This window comes from Aythya fuligula, chromosome 3, assembly GCF_009819795.1.
Source record: "Aythya fuligula isolate bAytFul2 chromosome 3, bAytFul2.pri, whole genome shotgun sequence".
NCBI lineage: Eukaryota > Metazoa > Chordata > Aves > Anseriformes > Anatidae > Aythya > Aythya fuligula.
In genome coordinates, this window is record NC_045561.1 from 44,303,962 (window position 1) to 44,326,336 (window position 22,375).

The window sequence follows — 22,375 nt, forward strand, 5'->3', positions numbered from 1 at the left end:
CAAATGATGAATTTAGCAGACTCCACATGTGAATGGCAAAGCATGAGAGACGATGTCAGTACTGGTATGCAACCAAGAGTTTTGCAAACCTGCTGGTGTTGCATGGTATGCTGAAAAAATAGATACACACAATAAGCACCACCTTCCTGCCAGCACAGCTCTTCTTCAAATGACAGGAGCTGCAATATCCTATGAACAAAGAACCATTGTCTGTAAAATAATTCAATTTTATTAAGTAGCTAGGTTTAGTTAATCTTTATAGTAAGTAAAAAAGTGAAAGAACCATAATTTTTTAGTTTGCTACTGCCCTATTTAGTCATGAAAAGTGAAGCAAAGGCTTTGTTGATGAAAAAGGTTTCCATAATATTGCTCCACAGATGCATTCAGCAATACTGCAGTGATGTGATGTACACCAGTAACTTTTGCCCATTTACAATGCTGAAGTAATTTCTGCTGTGGCTTTATTACTGACCTACCTACCTATCAGAAAATGGAGATGCAATTGAAGCTCTGTGAATTATTCTTTCAGGGTAGACTCAGCAGGAAAGCATGCTCCCCAAGGCATGTTTTGCACAGTGGGTCTCCTTCTTATAAATAGAGGCTAAGTAATGGCTGAAACAGAGGATTCAGTATGTGGGTTTCCATACAGTTCCATCCTAGTGGAATTAGGATTTAACATCATTGGAATGAAGCAAGGAATTTGATAAGGCTTTTTCTCCCATCTCATTGACTTGCTTCTATGGGGATACACAGAGCTGCATTTTTAATAGAAGTCATTTAAGTGAAAACATTTCCCAGTTGCCACAATGCTCAGTATGACTCTTACACACCATCATATAAATCTTGTTAGCTTACAAAACTCACAAACATATTCCCACTAACTATACATGTCAGAGAAGCAAACTGGGTCCGTCCAATTTGCTCTTTCCTAGAAAAAAGAAGGCATTTCAAAGGATGCCCAATGAAATTCGCAGCCCTCACAAGTCAGCAGGCTGTTGGCTTTTGTTGTTGCTGTTGTTTTTTTATTGTTGAAAGAATCCAAACGGAGCAGACCTTTTAGCATCCAGCAAGCTAAGAGTGCATTATCTGAATGCGTTCAATTCCTGTTAGTCAATAAAAGTACATTAGCATGTCATCCTCTGCATTGCAGTCTAACCTCCATTACCTGCACAGATCTCCAATGCAAATAAATAGAAACATCAGCTATATCAGAATGCTGTAAAACTCTAAGATGAATTCCTTTTTCTTTCTTTCTTTGTTCCTCCTGGATATCTTTAAGATAGCAGATCTATTTTTAACAAAAGACATTTCATTCTGCATGCTGTGATCCAGAATGTGCAGAAGCATTTGGCAAGATTAAAAGTAGTGAGTCAAGATATTACAGCGTTTGCCTGACTTTAAGCACAGAAGTAGCACTATTGACTTCAGTGGGACCGCTCACCTATTTTGAGGTAGATGAGTGTGTAAGCATCCTGCTGAATTGGTGCCTTTCTAACCATACGTCTTGAAAATCTTTGCCATCCTTAAGTATGCTTGTCAATACATTACTATGAAAGGACCCAGCTTTTCTGTTTTTGTTTTTTCTTCTTCTTCTTCCCTGGCATTGAGCTTTATTCATGCTGGAAAAAAAAAAAAAAAAAAAAAAAAAAGATTATTTTGCAACAAACAAACTTTAAATTTTCATCTTCCCTGAAAAAATAGGTAGTGCCCTTCATTTATAGGACTTCAGAGTAGAATTCTGCAGTAGGGCAGAAGGAATATTTATACTGCAGAACTGCACATTGATGTTCAGTTTTTCCTGTTGGAGATACATTCCTTTTTCAAAGAAGTAGAGTAAGAAGTAGGCTAAGGAAGTAGGCTAAGGCCTTGCACACAGCTGTTTTTGCTTTGTTTTTCAGAAAAGTATGGAACTTTGAAAACAGCAAGATCATAGATCACACATACAAACAAAATGGTGAAAAGATAAATCCATATGCAAATGCTAGTTAAAAATCTGATGTGATGTGTCCAGTATGAAATATGAAGCAATGGTACACAATTCTCGTATTGGTATAACTTTAAAGGCTTTGATGGTTCCATTTATTCTGAATGCTGGACAAGTGAAAGGAGAAAATTGGGGTCCCTTGGACTAGAAGAAAATGAGAATGACAAATGATTAAAACAACATAATAGCATAGATTCAAAATATTTTTAGAAGGCAGCTTTGCAGTCCAGAAGTACTTAATATTATATTATTATATAACTATATTATATGAAAACATATATTATTATATAATATGTTATATTATATTATGTAATATTAATGTACTAAATATTAGCAGAAAGACACATACTTAAGAATAAATGAAGCTTATAAGGATGGGAGCAGACCCTCCAATGATGAATCACGTGTAACTTGGAATAACTAGGCATACAAACAGAAAAGATGGCAGCTTGGATACACAAACATGGTCACCTATGCTGAAAAGCTGTTGAAGGGAAAGGAAGTAAAGGGAAAGTAAAAATGAAGAGCAAATGAATGGAATTCTCATTTATTATTAATGATCAGGAAAAGAGATTTTAACAATATTTTAATGAAATCTCCAGGTGATATGAAATTGCTAAGCATTATGAATGCTAATGAGGGCAGAAAAAAAATGCTGCAGGGCCTACAGAAATCAGGAGGACAGGAAGAAAATAAAGTTCTGCTGGAAAAAAAAAGTAAAAGCTATAAATTTCTCCACACCAAAAGATGTGGAGAAATAATCATTATTCTCCTCAGCCAGCCTGACCCCTTCCACCAGACCACAGATGAGGTTTTGAAGTGATGGGGAAGGGTCACTGCCCCTCTCAGCAGCAAGTTACTGATAGCCCTTCTTCAAGAACTGCCCTACCCCAGCTCTGTGGGACAGTCTTCTGACCCAGCTCTCCACTCCATGGCAGAAGCACTCAGCAGCTACTTTTGGTGTCTTATTCTTAAAGAAGCCAGATGAAAATCTTCACTTACTTCCAAAGAGCATTAATACCCATTTTGTGCCCAGTCCCATAAGCAGGTGGAGGTGCAGTGACTGACCGCTGGCCCCAGCCCAACTGTACTTACCACATGCCCCCCCGGCATGGTTGCAATCTGTTATAAACTTAGACCTTGGTAGTTGAAACAATTTCCTTGTGCTTCAGCTTCTTCTCGGTTAAATGATGGTAATGCTTTCAAGATCCCTGCAAAGAAGCCGTTATAGTGACACAAAATCGTATAAATTTCTTCCTGGTTTCCATTCTCTATTATGCTCCCACACCTCCCATTCTTTCTGAATCTGTTTTCTGGCTTCACTCTCAAGCTTCTGGCCCCAGACTCATCCTAGCTATTCTGTGCCACTCCTCCTGCCTCCCTGGATTTCTGGTCCCCACCATCTTCTCCATTCTCCTGCACGCTCGTGGTTCCTGGGTCTGCATCTATGCAATAATTGCTCACGTTCTCCCATTTGCTGCCTATCCACAGATTTATGAACAAACAAACATTTTCACATGGTCCAAAATAAGGCCTTTTAGACATGAATATTTAAACTGGAAGGCATAAACTGGAAAAAGGCAAGACTGAATGCTTTCATGCTTTCATGGTTTCCTGAGGGAAACCTCCTCCCATCCCTACAACCCCCACCATTGTGCTGGGAGCATCACAAGAGAGACTCAATCTGCAGCCTCGCGAAAAATAAACAGAAATAATCACAAAAACAGATGGACATCTCCTAATCCCCAGTAGCTGAAGGCAGGATTTTACTCATGTTTTCAGAAGATTCCTCTCTCTAAAGACCACCATCAACTCAAATCTGTTTTTTGTAGCAGAAGCTGTATGTCAGCTGCACTCTTGCTTCCTCTTTCCCATCCATTACCCTGTAAGCTATAGTTCAAAAAGTCATTTTTTCAATTCAAATCAAATTCTCTGAACTCTCTAGAAAGAGACCATCTCACCAGCGATTTGTTTCTTTCTAATTAAAGTAATCCTTGAGATATCAGCCTTTAAGAAGAATGTTTTCAAAAGCAGCTGCTCTGCTAATTAGGCAAAATGCCCGGATGAATGCAATTTACTTACAGTCACCTCATAGAGGCACACACAATACTATGCATTCTCTGGCAAGCAGTGACAGCACAGAACTAACACTGCCCAGCGTAGGCAACATGAGGGTTTAATCAACTTTCAGAATGCTCTTAATGCTGAAGTTAATGTTTCCAAAAAACGGCAAAAGGCTCCATCCCACTTCACGGCTGAACCCCATACTTCTGTGTGGTGCCTCAGTCCTTCTCCATTGAAGGATATGCTCAGCACAAGCCTTCTTGGGTATGCAATGAGCAATGGTCACAGATACAAGAACTACACTTCCACATATCATGACTAGGATAGTGGCTTCTGTTAGTTTTGGCTCAATCCACGTCTGACTGCTCTGCATCCTCCAAATAACCTCTTCAGCATCTGCCAGATGTTAACAGCTTGGGAGATTCCTTTAGGCAGTACCTCTCCATCAGACCTTTAGTGGGATCAATGGCAAGAGGTTTGCAGAGCATCTAGGAACAACAGGACAGAAAAGAGACAGAAAACGGGATAGAAAGGCTGGTAGCATGAGTGTGCTGGTGCACCCACTGAGTTTCCATCATGCCAAAAGATAGTCCTAAACAGCATTGGATGAATTTCTTCCTCAACTAATGCCACACGTGCTAGTGCCAACTCAGGCCAAAGTTACAGTTAAAATATACACAAGCCAAACCTTATACAGAGAGACTCTGTCTCTTCACATGGTAATACTGCCAGAAAGATTCTGAATGATTTTTCCAAACAAAACATAAGCAAATGTGGGAAACAAACTGTAGTTTCACTCTTGAAGCTGCCTGTTATTACCGCTGTATTTTGTGTACTCTGGACTTCATCCAAAGTAAATATTCAACTATTTTCCTTTTAAACACATCTGGAGGTCAATACAAATTGTCTTACCATTAACATTAGTCCCACACAAACTGGCTAATATGCACCCACAAAACAGGGAGTGAAGTCATTTTTTTGTGGTCAAATTAACGATGCAGCTTCACTTTCAAGTCCTACCACAGATTTCCTGTTCGATCCTTGGTTAAAGGGTTAACCTCTTTGTATATCTACATCTGCAAAACAGGGTAAATAACACCTGCCTCCTTTCTGGTATTTTATGAGGCTCTGAGGGCATTTCTATACCACAGGTGCAAGGCACACCCAAGCTAGCTCCATATGAGGAGCACTAACTCTGTTCCTCATTTTTCTAGGGATTCAAATTCAAATTAAAATATGCAGTATTCAATTTACTAAAGTGCTGAGTGCTCAGAACTGCAACTGAAGTCAAAGGGAACTCTGCAATTTATATATATTGACAATACGATACTAAGTACTCTGGAAAAATTGAACCAAAGGCATCTCCAATGGGCACCTAAAATGAGTGAGTATCTCTCAAATGAAACTCAGTGTCTCAAGTCCCCTCCTAGAAAACAAAAACAACTTCACAGCTTTTGGGACATCATAAAGACATTATGAGTTCCAACTGTAAGGTACTTACAAGCTAAAATGCTAATTACCATTACAAAAAAAAAGAGAGAGAGAGAAAGAAATTCTGTCATTAGTACACAGCTTCAGTAATCTGCAGTAAATAAGGCATGAGGTTGGAGCATGAGAGAGGAGGGTGTAGAGTAGTCACCCACTGAGTACGCATCTTACATTGTACACATCTTTCACACTGAATGAGAAATAACAACATTTATTAACAGGGGGAACAACATTGTGTAATCATATCTTAAAAAACAGGGCCCAAAGTAATATTATGTAGAATAATTGTTATTTTTTACTGGTTTGGTGTCTGATTTTGCAGGTACATAATTCCCTTACTACAGGTTTCTCTTCCAATGTAATTTATGCATGACCTCGGAATCCATTGATGGAAAACAGAAGTGTCAATTTGACTCTTGTATAAATTGAGAATAATGTCTTTGAAATTAATGGAATCAAAGCAACACAAGTGAAAAGTCAAAACTTCTGGCTCCTGAAAAGTGCAAGTTACATTTCAGCATTTATATTCAGTGTACTAAAGCTAGGCAGCAAAATGGGGTGTTACCTGTACTCTTCTCCCCTTCTTTCAAGTCTTTCCTAAAGTCTAGTGAAACTTCACAGAGCGTCAGCATTGAACATTCTTCTCTGTCAGTCATCAAGAATTGTGGAAGTTTGACCATTTCCTACTATGAATCTTTCACCTTTATCACTACCATTGCCCCATATAATACCATAGCTTTAAAACTGGTGGCAATTCATACCTTTTACTCTTTCCACAACAAATCAGATAGCACAAGCTATTTGTGGAGTTATCTGAAAAGATTAAGTGACATCATCACATGGGTTCCGGGGAAGACTAATCAGTACAACACAGGGGATAATCAGGAAGCTGATTAAAATAAAGATACTGCTGTGATATAGCCCATTTGGGATTTAATGCACAAAAAGATAAAAAGATGAAAGAAAAGGAAGAACAAAGTGCAAGGGATAACCGTTCCTTGCAAGGGAAGGAGGAAAAGAAAGATATATGACCTTAGATTAACTAATTCTCCTAGCAAGTAGATACTAACTGGTATTTGTTTCGGTGACTTGTATTTGGTCATGTTAGAACACGGTTTGAATAAAATAAGGAGCAGTGTTGTATTGTCTGTTTTAACAAGTGCCAAGACAAGTGATTTACAAAAACGCTTCAGCTCCTCATACCTGCCATGGCATTTTGCAAGATTCTTGCCACATGCTGCACACTACTGGTTGTCTGCCACACTCCACCCAAGAGGTGACAGTATTTCATGCTGTCTTTTGTCAGCACCTTCAGAAGCATCTTAGTTTTTGAAGGCAGTTTTTCTTTCCACTTCGTAGATTGAGCCCAGTCATCTTGGCTCTGAGGCATTGCTCTGCACAGGGAATTTTAGTGGGATGGATAGGGAAAGCAACAGCAGAAGTATATTCATAATAAAAAAAAAAAAAAAAAAAAGCCTTAGATAATATTGTTCATATTGTACCCCTTACACACCTTAACCAAGCACCATGATCATCGGTCATACTGTTCTGCAGTTCCATCTTATATGTGAATATTAGAACTGTGAATATTTACAACTTGCCAGAACAGGATCTCTCTAGACCCCTTCTGATGTAGTTCATTTTTTTTCAGGGTAAATACAGTTCTGAAACCATTAAACTACATGAAGTCTGTGATATGGTGAAAGTAAGGCTTGGTCCTGCTGTTAAATAATGTGTTGTACCAGAGGTGGTGTACATGAATAACTTGGTGGACATGGTGGACATGAATAACTTGGCCTCCCAGCAGGTGCTGTTTTTGACATTACACTAGCGCATCTGGTACTCCTACAGGGGCCGCAGCCAGGAAAGCTAGGCTGGCTGCAGGTTTGGAGGCAGAAACAGCCACCCACACATGGTGTTGAAAGAAGGCACTTGGTGAACAGATGACAGAGCAACTTGTTCCCACTCACCCAACTTGTGTATTCCAGCACAAAGTCAAGTGGCATTCAATTTGAGGTATGCTAGCTTTTAAGGATATGCCAAATGGGCAGAAGGAGGTGACCACAGACAGATGGGCTGTATGCTTTGTGTACATTGCCTCGCAGAGAATCATACACACTCCTGAAACTATTAGAATCTCCTTGAATGTGACAAAGTGATCTGAGGACCTGTGGGATCCAAATGCTTCCTATTTTGGTGTAGGCAGAAGAATATTAGTTTTGTGTTGTACGGTCTCCACTGTGTTCACCAGAGTCTTGGTATCAGGGTTTCTTCTCACCCTTTGCATCACTATAGACTACATATTAGTATTATACACTTTATTAGTATATTCATTATATTAGGATATTCACTTTCACATATTGGTAGTATTCACTTTGCTTTTCTGCCTGATAACTGAGCAGCTCCTAAGAAGCTGTCTTGGAAGCTTTAAATGGCATTTTCTGGGTAGCAACAGCAACACGACCTTGGATTTCTGTGACCAACCATTTCCAGACCCCATTTAAAACAAATCCTGAGCCCTTCAAGTGACTTTGGGAGGCTGAGACACACCTCGATCTCACAAAATGACTCTCTGCCATGCTTTTAAGCCAACAACAAACAATTTAGCACTAGAAAGTGAATGGCCATGATTAGATAACACACTTGAGTTGGTTTCCAGGGGGCAAGGTGAAGAGTGCCAGCCCTGTGTGTGTCTGACATGAAACACTAGCAAACAGGGGAAGGAACAGCGTTAAGAGAACTGCATTTTTTGTGAGGGAAATGTTCTACCTGTGCGCACTCACTGCACCAATATCCTCGCATTATCTTCATATGCAGGAGGCTTCAGCACGACGACGGGCACGGGCGCACTTTGGGCATCGCAGAGGGGTAAATCAGATCCGTCCTCAGCCCGCAGGGATCTGAGCAGCCTGAAGAGCGTCAGAAATCAGCAGCATTTGCAGAGATGCCCCGGACAGAAAGCACCCCCATGGGGCAGGGGCAGGGGCAGGGGCAGGGGCAGGGGCAGGCAGGAGCCTCCCCCTCGCGGGGAGGAGGCAGCGCACCGCCCCGAGAGGTGGCCCCGGCGTTGCCCGGAGCCGCAGCCCTCCTCCCTCCTCCCCTCCTCCTCCTCCTCCTCCTGCTGCTCCCTCCCCGCTCCCCACCTCTCCTCCAAAACCTGCGGAGCCGCCGCGGCCCGGCTGCAGTCTCCGCGCCGCCCCGGGGCCGGCCGCAGCCCCGCCGCCTCCCCGCCGCCTCCCTGCCATGGCCGAGCCCGCGGCCCAGCGCTGAGGATGCTGCTGGGCGCCCCGCGGCCGGGAGGGGGCGGCGGCTGGGACCGCGGCCGGGTGGGCGAGAGGCTGCAGGCGGCCCTGGCCGGGCTGCGGGAGCTCCAGGTGCTGCGGGAGCAGCAGCGGGACCTGGTGCGGGCCGCCCTGGCTATGCCGCAGAGGGGCCCGGCCGCCGCCGGCGAGCAGCCCCTGTGCGCCCGCAGCAAGGAGCGCCGGCTGGAGGCAACCCTCAGCGCCCTCAAGGAGCAGCTGGTAAGGGACGGGACGGGGTCCCGGTGGTCCCCCGGGGTGCGGAGGGGAGCCGTACAGCCCAGGTGGGGGACAGCGGGGCTCCTCGGAGCCTGCGGGGCTTGGCAGAAAGTGCCCACCAGGTGGGAAAGCGCCGCGGCGGGCATGGCGAGATTAAAGGACATGGTTAAACGCATAGAAAACGCCGGCGAGCGGACTGCCGGCCGCTTGGTTGGCTGTCAGTAATGATTCCAGCTAATGGCTCCGCTTGGTGTATATATAAGAAAAGAAAAAAAAAAAGAACTGAAAGCGTTTATTGCCGGTCTGGGGCCACTGGGTTAACAGCAGCACCCGGTGACCTCTGGCCGTAGCGGCTATCATTTCTTCCTTATGTCAGCTGGTGTGCTTTTGTTACTGGTTTGTTTATATACATCTCAAATAAGGTCTGAAAATAGAAGATTATCTCGTTAGGACTTCGCTGGCACCTCGGAAGGCTTTCAAGGACACGGGAGAAACTAGCGGATAAAATGGAAGGGGCTGGGATTAGATTTATTTCCCGGGACGTGCGGGAGCTGGGAGGGCGGCAGTAACTCGGCTCCACGGCGGAGAGGGACGGGTCTCACCAGTAGGTGCCAGTGCAGGTTTGGGAAGCATCCTCTGGGGGTGCCTGCAGCTTGCGAGGGACGGCTCCGAAACGTGTAAAACCGAGGGTCGGGTTCCTCAGCCACGCTGCGGTTGTGCGAGCGCCTGGAGCTGCGGTACAGCGCGCTTCCGACGGACCTGCGGCTGCTGGAAGCCTTCCAGCAGGGCATACCTGCTGTTGGTCTCTTCCCTGCAAATTTCAGACGTATATTTAAGCATAGGTGCAGACCTCGGCTTTGCATAAGACTAAAATAAACCTGAGAGAAAAGAGACTTTTCAAAGTAGGATTTCACACATCCTAGGAACTCAGAGACCACAGGCTGAAAAAAGTTTCTTGGTGCCTTGTGAACAGGACATTGCAGTCAAACCCCTTGAAAATGGTGTTCACGATCACAGGAAGTTAAGTTAAAGCTAAAAGCAATAGAGAATGCAAAGCACGGCATTGCTCAGGGAGTGTTGTGTCTTCACCAGTGTTGTTCTTGGCCCAGGGATGGTAGAGTCTGTGATCACAGCTCTATAGGCTTTCAGATGGAGAAACTCATTAACAATGTAAACGTGGCTTTGCCTTGGAGTGCATCTTGATCCAAGTTTCACGTAGGGCTGTAGCCCTAGGCTTTTGTGTGGTCATAGCTGCATTCATAAAAAGTTTGGTCCTTGTCACATAAAACGTGGAAATTGTATCAGATGGAGCTGGCTCGAGGCTTCTCAGCAGTGGAAGCAGGACAGATAAGAGTCACACCAGGCTTCTTCTGTGCTGGGAGGGTGAGTAACAAGCACAGAAGCTTCCTGAGGTGTCAAATGCCACCAGCAGGAGTGGGTGGAGTGGAGCCGTCAAATCTTTTAGGGACCACTTGCAGATGCCACTCCAGCATCCCAATCTCTTTCCCAGCAGCGGGTGCTTGCAGCAGCCAGCAGCTAACCTTTCCAGCAGTCTGCTGTAGGCAGCAAGGCCACAGGCTTTCTGCTGCCCCTAGCAGGCACATCCTTTTTTGTCCCTAGTCAGTGGCTCTTTTTGGTGTCCAGGGGCTCTTCTGGCAGAGCTTCAAGTTACCGCAGTGCAGGCAGCGAGTCTGTAGCAGAGACTGGGAAGAGAAGCAGAGCTGTGATGCTATCTACCCTCAGTGATCCCAGAGGTGCTAAACAGGTCTCTCGGCCAAATTCTTTTGTGGTGACCTAGAGGACAAAGAAGAGATGCATATTCAGGCTAAGGCAAAGGAAGAATTCTATGACATTTCCACTAAGTGGGTAGATGTCTAAGGCAGCAACATACAGTATTGTTCATGTTTTCTCAGGGAACATATTTATAAAACCTCATTGATTTGAGTCCAATGATCTTACTTTGCAAGCTTTCGTGTGGCTTACAATGTTGTAAAAATGTGGAGAAGGGACAGAAATTATACTGAAGAGGAAAAAAAAATGATTGGTACCATGCTTTTTGTGCAGATTTTTTTCCCCTTTAAATATTTTTAAATGGAAGAAAGCTTCTTTTACATCCTGGAGATTATTTTTTTTAATATATATTAAAATAAAGTTTTTCTCAGCTGTTTTTTTGTTTGTTTGTTTGTTTGTTTGTTTTTTCTCAACTGAGAAAAGCGTGTGCTTCCAGAAGGGATTAATGTCACACCAGAATAAGTGTCTGAGATAGGTGAAATTGACCTTCCTCTGAAACTGGCTACTTTGCAGACTCAGTTACAAAAAGACCCAAGGGTGAATGGATTTTAGATGCACAGACCTAGGTAAGATTAGTGCTATCTTTTGTCCATTCCAAAATGCAGTTGGATTAATAAAATTATCAGGTGCCATTCTACAACCACAGCAAGAAACGTCAAAACCCTCTTTAGCTGAAGTGAGCTGATTAATAGCAGAGCGGAGTAGTTAAACATGACCAGTGCTTTTTGGTACCTTGTTTTGGGGTGCCAGTTTCTGTAGATTCAAAGGAACCTGCTTTTCAGAGGGTGTTCTTCTGAAAAATGGATGGTATGACAATATTTTTGGCTCCCAGAAACCATAGTCCATCGATAGCATGAGTTGATTTGGAAGTCTGGTCCTACTTTGTGCGGTGTGCAGAAGTCTTCACAGCTGCATTGCCCAAAGCAAACAGATGGCTTCACCTGCAAGGTTTTGTCTCATGTAAAATTCATGTTGTGAATTGAGAAAGAGCGTGTTCGGGGTTTGTTGTTCTGGGTGCCGCTCAGTGTGGTTATTGGAACAATAACAACCTCAAGCAGCACGCTGGAAAACCTGTCCTTACCCAGCCAGAGTGAGACGTGCTTGTTGTCTTGGAGAGCAGAAGGAGTTAACTGAAAGATCAAAGCTATGAAGTCTGCCAGAAACATGAAAACCCAATGGTGTGAGGCACCATAAAAGGGTTAAAACGATGATGTAAATCATGTGTGTTGGTTAAAATGCTGTGAAAGCGCAGACAGAACCTGGAGGTATAATAAATAATCTTTGAATACCTGAGAGCCTTGTGGCCTCTCCGTCATTAATCAGAAACCACAGACTGAGGGATTGGCTGGCGAAACATTAATCATTAAGCAATTAATTCCAGCCGTGAAAACAAAACTTTGTGATTTCCTGAGTAGGTGAGATTGAAGGAAGCATGGCATGTCTTTGCTTTTTCACCATAAAGGAAATAAAGAAGTACTGAGGAGGTCATGCATTCATCATTCAGACAGGATAGAAAATATCCTTTATTATCCAGGTCTTCCTTTTGTTTGTAGGAAACAGGAAGAGTGAAAATCACCACCTGTATTCCTAGGGAGCAGTAATGAGCTTGCTGAGCTTAAACATTTCTAGACATGCAACGCTGATAAAATGGGGTTTTACTTCTTGTGTGTTATATGTCCCTCCGGTTCCCTAAAACAGTGTGCTAGAAATACCTTTTAGTTTTCCCAACAGCACCAACAACCGTAACAGTTGTCTTGTGAGACTTGAAACATCTGTCTTTTCTCTCTTCTTTGATTTTCAGTTTCTAATCACTTACTGATTAGCTCAGGATCTTAGCTTTCCTTGCATTTTGTATTTGTAGCTGTGGAGAACCCTAAAAATGCAGATCTTAAAAGCTGAATAATGATAACACAGGGAAAGTAGAGCTGAAAATGCATACATGTACATACTGATTTTAATTTTGTGTATGTTGTTTAATGTTGTATATACTTTAATTAGTTAGGGGACCTAAATATTATTTATTTGAGGTTGGAAATGCTGTTAGAGCTGCACTTTTATATGTGAAATGTAGGCACAAAGAATCTTTTTCAAGAAGAGTGCCTTTCTCGCTGTTACTGAACAGAAACCTGGCCTCACAAGGGCTGCGAGCACAACTTTACAGCCACCCTGAAGAGAATACCTTTCTGTGAAGTATTGTAGGATGCATGGTTAGGCATGATATAATTAAAAGCTGCCTAAATAGTGGCTGGGCTTACATAATTTGCCAAGTGCCATGTGAGAAGTTGGTGACAGAAAGCAACTGTGGTTCTTTGGCTGGTACCCTAATTCCTGGCCATCTGTCCCCCTACGCTGTCCGTGTAAGTGTTGGGGGGAGCAACTGCAGGAGCTGTTACCACAGATCAGTCTGGTCAGTGACCACAGTAGGCAAAGGCCCTCGTTGCTGGCTTCTGAGGGGTTATTTGCAAGCTTGAAGGCACCATTTTTTTTAAATACAGACGTTTCCACAAGAAAATTCAAGAGACGCATTCTTCCTACTTATAATGTGCGGAAACAGCTAGCCATGAGACATGCAAGGGAAATTTTCAGCAGCAGAGACGGTGTATTTCATGTAGTGTACCCTTCCTACTGTAAAGAGATGCTACCAGAGCTAAGGGCTTTGCAGAGTGCAGTAAGCTACCTGTGCTCCATGTGGTGATAAGATACCTCTATACACAGTCATTTCCTTTCATCAGAACATATCTTTGAGTTCACTCAAGCAATCCATAATGTTTCTCTCATCCTCCGCCCAGAGGCGGTGTATGGCAAAATGCAGTGCATATATTAGTGTGATAATTAGTCAGGAGATTACCGTCCTCTTTAGTTAGACAGTCCCTGCTATAGGTGTAACAAAACAAGGGAAGTTGAAGTAGCATATTCAGTATGAGAAGTTCTAAGAAAACATTCAGCTGGGCAGAAGGCAATATATGCTGAGAAACAAAATGTTTTGTACTTGCCTGTTATGTCAGGCTCATTACAGAGATCCATTTGCAACAGTCCCTAGCTAAGCAAAAGATTTCACGAGTGCAGAATCTGTCCAGCACAGATGGCCTGAATTCACGTGTTGCTGCTGAGATTCTAACTGCGAGTATTCTTCATTTTCCCTTTCTTTCCTTGACTTGCAAATCAGTCTCGTTTAAGAAGACAGGATGTCGGCTTGAAAAGCCACCTGGACCAGCTTGACCAGCGAATAAGCGAGCTGAAGCTGGATGTCAGCAAGACCTCCAGTGAATACCTGGACAGTGACAGCCGCCCCAGCTCAGGTAACGTGCACCCTGTCCTTTATTTCCAGGAGTGTGGTCCCAGTAGAACTGAAGGATGTCAACCACTGAGCAAAACTCTGTGTGATGTTTGGTAAGAAAGAGTGCCCCAGGGCTGAGGTGGAGAGTAGTGATGTGGCATTGAGCGCACACACAGAGCTGGTGAGAATTTGCCTGCAAAGTGGATTTAATTGGAAAATGCTGTTTCACTCAACAGGATTTTTTCTGGAAATTTTCGATTAAAAAATAGACATTTTAGCAACTAAGAGAAGGAGAAGACAAATTTATTAATTAATTACCATGTTCAGTGCAAAATGGCCATTGGCAAAAGGTCTAAAGTACTTACTAGAAGCGAAGGAGACCAATACCTTAAACCTGCAGTCTTGAACATCAGTAAAGCCTTAAAGATCACAACCACTGCAGTGCTCTCACCTAACGAATGTTTGATCATTTGTATAAAAATGAGTTAATGAATAAAGCTCTATTAAAAGACACTGAGTAACAACACTCCAGCAGTCTGCTGAGTAACATTCTCATGGACAAGAGAGAGACGGAGTTTCAGGTTTCTGTTGTGATTCACAGGGAGAGCTGAACTGAAGTCTTTTATAGCTGGGATGTCTGTTAAAACCGGTTTCTGTTATCTAGTCTGGGACAAAGGGAACACCTCTTTTTAAACAAAATTTTGAAAAACCTTAAGTCTACCTTGATACAAGGAAAGAATTTTTATTTTTTTTTTTCTTTTTGAATCTTGAAAGCTTGTACGATATGAGAAAATCTTTTTATGTCTTATCTGTATCTATACATTGAATAGTAGTAATTTCCTGAAGCATTACAAATAGCTGAGCAGGAATAAAGCTTCTTACCACTAACTACTTCTTCCAACAGTTTTGTTCCACATGCAGTTTATGTGGATATGCATACAAATTTGCAGGATGATACTTACAGTGTGTATAAAAGTTCAAGTTTCCATGAGTGTTTAAGTTCAGGAGTTATTCACTTAGGCATATACACAGTTTAAAAGGAAACAGCATCCTTTTCAATTTGCTTTATATAGAGAAGAATTATAAAAATTCCCACATTGAACTGACACAGAGCCTTATTTTGTAGTTCCATAATTAATTAGCAATGATGGTAGGACCTGGAGAGACAAGATAACCTCCACTCTGTGCCCTCAGATATTCCAGCTATCATAGACTTGGCAGCTCTGATCACAGGCTAGTTTTGCTCTACTGTCCCAAAATGAGCTGTGCTTGTATGCACCTAGCACAAGTTGCAACAGCATATGATGGCTGTTTTACACCAGTTGCATAATAGTCCCCAAAGGTGTTCTTCAATAAAGAACAGAGCATGATGGTGCTGCACTTCACCCCACCTCACGCTAAGAACTAAGTGCACATGTCTGTCCTGAGCTGGCTTAGGGCCTAAGGAAATATGCAGAAGCCCAATAAAAGGTAGTTGAATTAGTTGAATTGGAGTATGCCTTTGCAAAAGTTACCCCCCAAAAATGGTGACAAATTTAGACCTGGGGCAAATAGCAAATGGAGATTTATCTTATTCTCTGCACGTTTCTTCTACAGAGCATATTTAGTAACTGTAAGTTGGAAATATCTTCCTATTTATTTCACCTCTGCAGGCTTCTACGACCTGAGTGATGGTGGTTCTTGCTCACTCTCCAATTCTTGTACCTCTGTGTACAGTGAGTCCATCTCCTCCTCCCACACCAGTCTCTTGCCCAGCTCTCAACACCCTAAGGCAAGGCTCAGTGTGTTTGATTACCGACCCAAGTCTGCAGATGAAACTACTGTGCATACCACCAGCTTCCAACAGCAGGACACCTATGCCAGCGATGGATGTCGGATTACAGCGAGCACAGACGTTTCTGGGACTCCTGCCAGGTCCAGACCGAGGCCAGTTTCCACAGGTAATTGATTGCAGAGCTGGGTACTCATTCAAGAGAAGGGCAGAGTCCTGGCTATTACTCTTAGAACCTTGTACACCAATAGTGTAATCAATACATAGCATTCATTTTAAATGTACCAAGTGAGAATTAATTGAAACCACAGAGCCTTGCCATTTACTGTACAACTTCCACTTGTCTCAGACTCAGATACTTTTAAATAATAGCAAATATGAGGAGGTATGCAATTAGAGATGGGAAAGTACTTAAGTGCATGAGGTAAAATTGTAATGAATGTCTAGTTATTTTTTTTTAATTTATCTGTTTGAGAAATCAGTAAAATTGCATACTTGAAATGTCTTATGTAAAAGTACAGTGATGCATGAAAAATATAGGGTGAAATCAGTATTAGAACTATTGCATTTTACTGAGAAAGATTTTCCAAGAATTTGAAGGAGAAAAAGCTATTTCCAGACTTAGTGTCAGTGTTCCCAATCTGCCCCAAAATAGCATGATAAGACTTAGTTTGCTAGCCATATTTACTGAAAGTAATGTGCACACACGATATTCTTCATACTTTAAAATGTACAGTTAGGGATAACAGACACCAAAGGTTAATCACCTATCTATGAACTGCTCTTGAGCCTAATACTGGACCAAACGTAAATTTGCCTCACACCTTTATGCATAATAGACAAACCTACTAGTTCTCTGAGTCCCTTGTTCATGTAGCTGTGAAGTGCCATCATATTATTTTCCATTTTGGTCCTTCCATATCCTCAGAGCAGCCTCGTGCTAGTACAGTTCTTAGGGTGACCCAGTCAGACGTGTTGCTGTTCCATTATAGAAACAGTGGAGTCACAGAGAACGTCTTTTCAAGTACAACATCTCTCTGGAGTCATTCCCACACCTTCCTTACCTGAACTAGCTCACCTCTGGCTTGCTGAGAGCTGAAACAAAGACCCCCTGTTATGTACAAGTCTGTGCAGACACACCTGAAGCAATGGTGGTAAATTGCAGTATAAAAACAAATTGTTCTCAAGGCTTCTCAGATGCTGGGGAGGAAGAAGTGTTGATCTTAATGATCCGTGGCTTCCAAGTTCAGATTACAGACTTGGTATTGTATCAGAAACGTGCAACGTTTTGCTCTTAGCAAATGTGGCTTTATGCGTGTAGGGTATGGAGATAGATTAGCAGAAAAAGGGATAAGTAATGTTAAGAAGAGGTGTGGGAGTGAGGGCACAGACCTCCTTTAGTCCTCCTTCCCCTTTTATACGTCCCACTCCTTTCTTCCTGGCTACAACCTCTTACTTCATTCAGCGTGAGAACCATAAGTGGTGGGATTGTTGCCTCTGTGGAGAAAGAAACAATTTCTGTGAAGCTGGCCATGTTGCAGAGAAGTGAGTCAAGATTTTACTTCAAAAAAGCATTGTTTGGAAAGGAGAAAAAAATTCTCATTTCCTCCCCCTAGCTTGTCCCTGCTGAAAACTGCAGGTACAAACAGATTTCCTGTTGCCACAGAAAGAAAAGGCAAGCTTGCTAAAACACCACACACGCACAGTATTCTTTTGACCCCTTCCTGGTTTGTTTGTGGTGGCTGAGTCACTGCTCCTTTGACTGATTTTTTGCATAGCTGTTCATTTTGTAGTAGAATAAGTGATTTTTGTTAAAAGCTTGTGATACTGATCCTTTTTCACCTCACTATAATGAGTCTGGACTACCGTTACACGAAAGCATCCTTCGTTTGAGCTAGAACATGTGCTAGAGTGTCTTCCCTTTTAACGTAATGTTGGGGAAAAATCAGTTTGTGGTAAAACCATGTCCTTTTTTGTGGAATTTCTATGCTGTGCACAGAAGGTAAAAAGCAAAGGGAAAAGAGAACACTGCTACACACTGCCAATTTCCTAAAGAATTTTCACGTTGTAGTTATGTTGTTTGAGACATCATCATCCTGAACTGCTGAAGCAGTTCTTTAAGTGCCTTAGGTAGGAAACTGCTGACAGCTCCAAATTTTGAAGTCTCCCAGAAGCTTCCTTGGACAGGAGAGAGGCAGTCACTCCTGGATTTAATGTTTGGGTTTCCTGGCGGCATGAAGTAGCCAGGAAAGTAGCTAGCAGAGGATTTGTTGATACTGCAGCCTGCACTGTCATACCAAGAAATCCAAGCAGACTGCAGATGGTTCCAGCACTCTTGGTATCTATCGGAGGTAACACAGCACCATGGTGCTCTACCGGCTGACTTGTCCAGATGGAGCAGTCCTGCTCATGAAACACAACCTGGTTCTCACAGAGCAGATGTTCCTGAGAGGAAAGTCCAGCAATCTGGTGTAACTTGCCCTTAGGTTTTTTTTTTCTTTGTCAAAATTAAAAGGTTCTCTAGCCCATTTTTCTACACACTTAAGGTTGACTTTTTTAAAATCTGCACACATAATTACAGCAGACATGATTTTGTGCCTTTTAATAAAAGCTCAGAATATTTTGTTCTGAAATTAAATGCTCCAAGAAGTTTGGAGACTTAAAGGCATTGACTGGTGATGTTGTCAAATAAAATTAGAGATTCAGTTAGGAGGTTTTATTGGATTTCAGGTTGAGGAAAAGTAGAATCACTTCATTGTGGCCTGTCAAGACATCTGAGTCTTAATGTCTCTGCACTGTAGGTTGAGTGCCTCTGTTCAGTAATGCCTTACTGAAGCAAGATGCAAAAAAAAACACAGCTACAGCTTGCAACTGTGAAGAGTTTAAGAAATACCTGGTGTCTGTTCAAGTCTTCTTAAACAAGCTGGTTGAGTACTGTAGATTTTTCTAAAATGCATGATATAAAAGGGTTGGAGGAGAAGCTGGAATTCAGATTTCACCACTTTTAAAAAAAATAAAGATACTGTTGACTATTTGGTAGACTCTTGCATGCTGGAAATTCCAGGAATTTCTTTCTAAGTTATAGATTTGGTTTTGGTTTTGTTTGCTTTTTCAAGCTAACAAACAAAAAGTTATTTAGTCAGAGGAAGTCTTTATCCCATCCTGGGGGAAAAGTATGAAAAAAAATATATCTGTTGTATTGGATAATTCTGGTTAGACGCTTCAGGCTTAAAATCTATTGGATTCACTTTTTTTCTCTACTAAGAAATAAAAACAACTTCTTATTTTTGGTTGATTGGATTCCTGTTGGTCTGTGTTGCTTGAGAACATTTTTATATATACACAGATTTACTGTCATCCAAGTAGCACAGTTCAAATTTCCTGCGAAGGCATCAGTTTTATCATTGGTGTTAAAAGGCATTCTAATCTCCATTATGCTGAGGTGAATAAGAGCCCTGAGCTAATTCAGTGTTCTTGGAGGACTGAAAGGCTTTCTGCATTCCTGCTACTGATTTTAGTATAAGTTAGCACATCCCTCTGAAATAACACTTTTAATATAAGCCAGCTTGAGTGTAATTGTCTGTGATTTAATTAGGTTATTTATTTTCATCCACTGTGTAGGTGACTTGGAAAGACTCATTCCAGCAGACAGTAGATTTCAGACAGAGACAGATCACAAATCCTCATTGCCTCCGTGCCATGCAGACTTGCAGCTGCACAGCGTGGACCCCAAGTTCCAGAATGATCTGGTCTCCAAGAATGGCATCGATGTGTACCCTTACCCAAGCCCCCTTCATGCGGTGGCTTTACAAAGTCCCCTTTTCTCCCTGATGGGGACATCCCCAGAAGCAGACCTCCAGGCTTCCCCCAGCAAACCCATGCCTAATGCGACAGGTCCCAGCTTGATTAGGACTAGGCCAACCGCTGAGGCCAAGCCGGGGGGTTACATCAATAAGTTACTGCAACTGACGAGATGCAAAGGGAACAATCGAGCTGATGCCAGTGAGCGGGTTTCGACAAAGAGCCAGCCAGCCACAATGCACCAGAGACTCATTATAACCCCCAGCGCTGGTGGAGTGAAAATTAACAGCAGCGGTAGCCAGCTGGAAAAACAAGCAAGTTCTCTGGAAAGTAACAAAGCTGAAGGAAAGCTGCAGAGAGAGATGCCTGAGGGGGAATGTGCCAAGCAGCAGGAGACCATGCGCTGTGTGAATGAGGAACAGCCGTCCACTCTCCCTGACACAGAGCCATCAGCTGTGAATAGTTGTTATCCTGCCAAGTCAGCGGCTAGGGGCTCTCCGCTGGCAGAGGCAATGGAGAGCAGTGCAGAGTGCAGTTCATCCTGCTCGCAGCTGTGCCAGGAGGACTCCAGCCTGGGCAACTGGAATGCTAAAGCTGTCCCTCCCAGAAAGCTGCCCCTCAAAAGAAGTGGCAATGCCAAACTGGGTAGCACTGGAGGGCATGAGCGAGCTGCACGAGGTGAGTTTGTTCACGCCCAGTTTGTCCCTGCAGAATCCCACCAAGTCCGAGTCAAGTTTGCCAGCTCCAAAACAAAAGCAGTGAAGATAAAGAGGAGGAACAGCGAAAAGGTGCTACGTCCTGGGAAGCAAGCCTTTTGTGTGGAGAAGGCAAGAGGGGCTCATGGGGCTGCCAGGCCGCCTGCTGAGTGGAATCAGCCCCAAAGACCACACGCAGCGAAGAGCCTCATCCGGAGACCTTCGTACTCTGGTGATGTGAGTGGCAGGTCGTGCTCAGAGTCTAGCCTGTTCCCTGCACAGGTCAAGCTGCCCACCACACCATCCAGGTCTGAGCTCTACAGAGCTTCTGCCAACGTGCTGTATTCCCTCGAAGGAGCTTCTGCAGACACAGCCAACAAGAAGAAGCAGCAGCGCAAGTGGCAGTCCACGGTGGAGATCTCTGCCAAGGCCCATGGGGCCAGCTCCTCTGGCCTAGGGGCAGCGAAGCAGCCAGCAAGGAGAGCCAGTGTCCTGCGCACCCTCAGCATGAGGGCTCGCTCCAAGAGTCATCACCACGGAGCTTACGCCAGAAGCGAGTCAGACCACTCTGAGTACTCTGCAGAGTGTGCTTCCCTCTTCCACTCCACCATCGCGGAGACCAGCGAAGGGGAGGTCAGCGATTTCACAGCTAACCGTTTTGGGGACAGTGAATCCAGTGAAAGTGACTCGGATGGCAGCAGTAACAGCAGCAGCCTCGCACTTGACTATGATGAGGGGGATGAAAGTGAGCTGATTTGGCCCGAAGGTTCAGTCAGACAATCAGGGACTGTCCAGGTCTCATCCAGGCCTCTTCCCCCAGTGCCCAAAATCTGTCGCATCAAAGCTTCAAAGGCACTAAAGAAGAAGATTAGGAGATTCCAACCCGCTTCTCTGAAGGTTATGACCATGGTTTAAGGGAGAGTGAGCATTTGTTTCTTTCCTTGAGACATCCTGCTGGCTCTCATTTGCAAAACAAGAAGACCGATGTGCAGAGAAAAGGACCTGTTTAAACGAACTTTTAACAATCCCTGAGTCAACACAAGGGATCTTTTTGTTTGTTAATGCCTGGACATAAATGTCACATTATCTAATTTCCTCTTTTGCCATTTATTCTGTAAATATGGATCTGTGTATATTATGTGATGCCTTTTTTTTACTATGCAGAAGGGTCACCATGGTAAAAATAAAATGCCAGGAAGAGATGACATGTTCAAACAACCTCTGCCATAAGATTTTGCAGGCAGTCTCTTGTACATATGCACCCACAGTATCAGTCTCAGACATAAAAGCCTCCTAAGAAGAGGGGCTCTTTCCAATTGGAGATTTGGGAACATCCCTCCCTCTTGTAAGTAATTCTGTGCAGTCTGAAGGAGCGTTAACCACCCACCTATGGAAAAGCTCTCAGTGCTGTCTGTAGTCCTTTCTTTCATGTCAACCATTCATGTACCATCTCCCAACCACAGGAGGACAAGTCTGTTCTTCAATAGAAACATACCATGCTTATTCAAAAGGCAAAGACATGTTTGTAAATGAGAACAAGACTTAAGTCTGTTTTCAAAACTGAGAGAATAGGGTTTTTCCTTCAACCCCTTCTCTATATGATTTTCTATGTTATTGTTCATTTATTGAATGAGTGAAAGAACATGAGGGCTCAGTACCATGGTGTGTGGATAGCTGGGACTGAGATTATAGCTTTGCCCCTGAAATTGCAGACTCAATAAATACTATTTAATGTACTTCTAAAGGCTATATTTGTCTGACTTTCATGTCTAAAGAAAATGATTCTGAGGAAATGTAAATATTCTAACATTGCATGAGGCAAGCAGGAGGAGCGGTCTCTGGTAGAGCAGATATGCATTTTCATAATCACTGTGCCAGAGGGGTTCTGTTTTATTTTTCAGAGGGTCTCTATAGCTCTGTAGGAACCAGGGCCCTTTCAGCCTCTACCTCAAGAAACCCACCTCAGCATCTGCTTCTGACTGAGTG

The 22,375-nt window shown here is 43.1% G+C and overlaps 2 protein-coding genes across 2 annotated transcripts in view; one reads left to right on the forward strand and one right to left on the reverse strand.

The window, feature by feature from the left end:
* The window catches only part of LOC116487887 (sulfotransferase 6B1-like), a 35,990-nt gene extending 34,382 nt beyond the window's left edge, over nt 1–1,608 (reverse strand). Inside the window, exon 1 of the mRNA XM_032185113.1 lies at nt 1,442–1,608. The gene's annotated coding sequence lies outside the window, so the exon portion shown is untranslated. The remainder of the gene's footprint in view (nt 1–1,441) is intronic.
* Nucleotides 1,609–8,668: 7,060 nt separating this feature from the next.
* Nucleotides 8,669–22,136, forward strand: DACT2 (dishevelled binding antagonist of beta catenin 2; the record flags this gene model as incomplete). The annotated part of the gene is given in 5 exon segments (XM_032184637.1): nt 8,669–8,735; nt 8,738–9,057; nt 14,012–14,144; nt 15,775–16,062; nt 19,515–22,136. Coding segments are annotated over 5 exon segments (2,598 nt in total), but the record flags the coding sequence as incomplete, so codon positions are not given.
* Nucleotides 22,137–22,375: the final 239 nt, after the last annotated feature.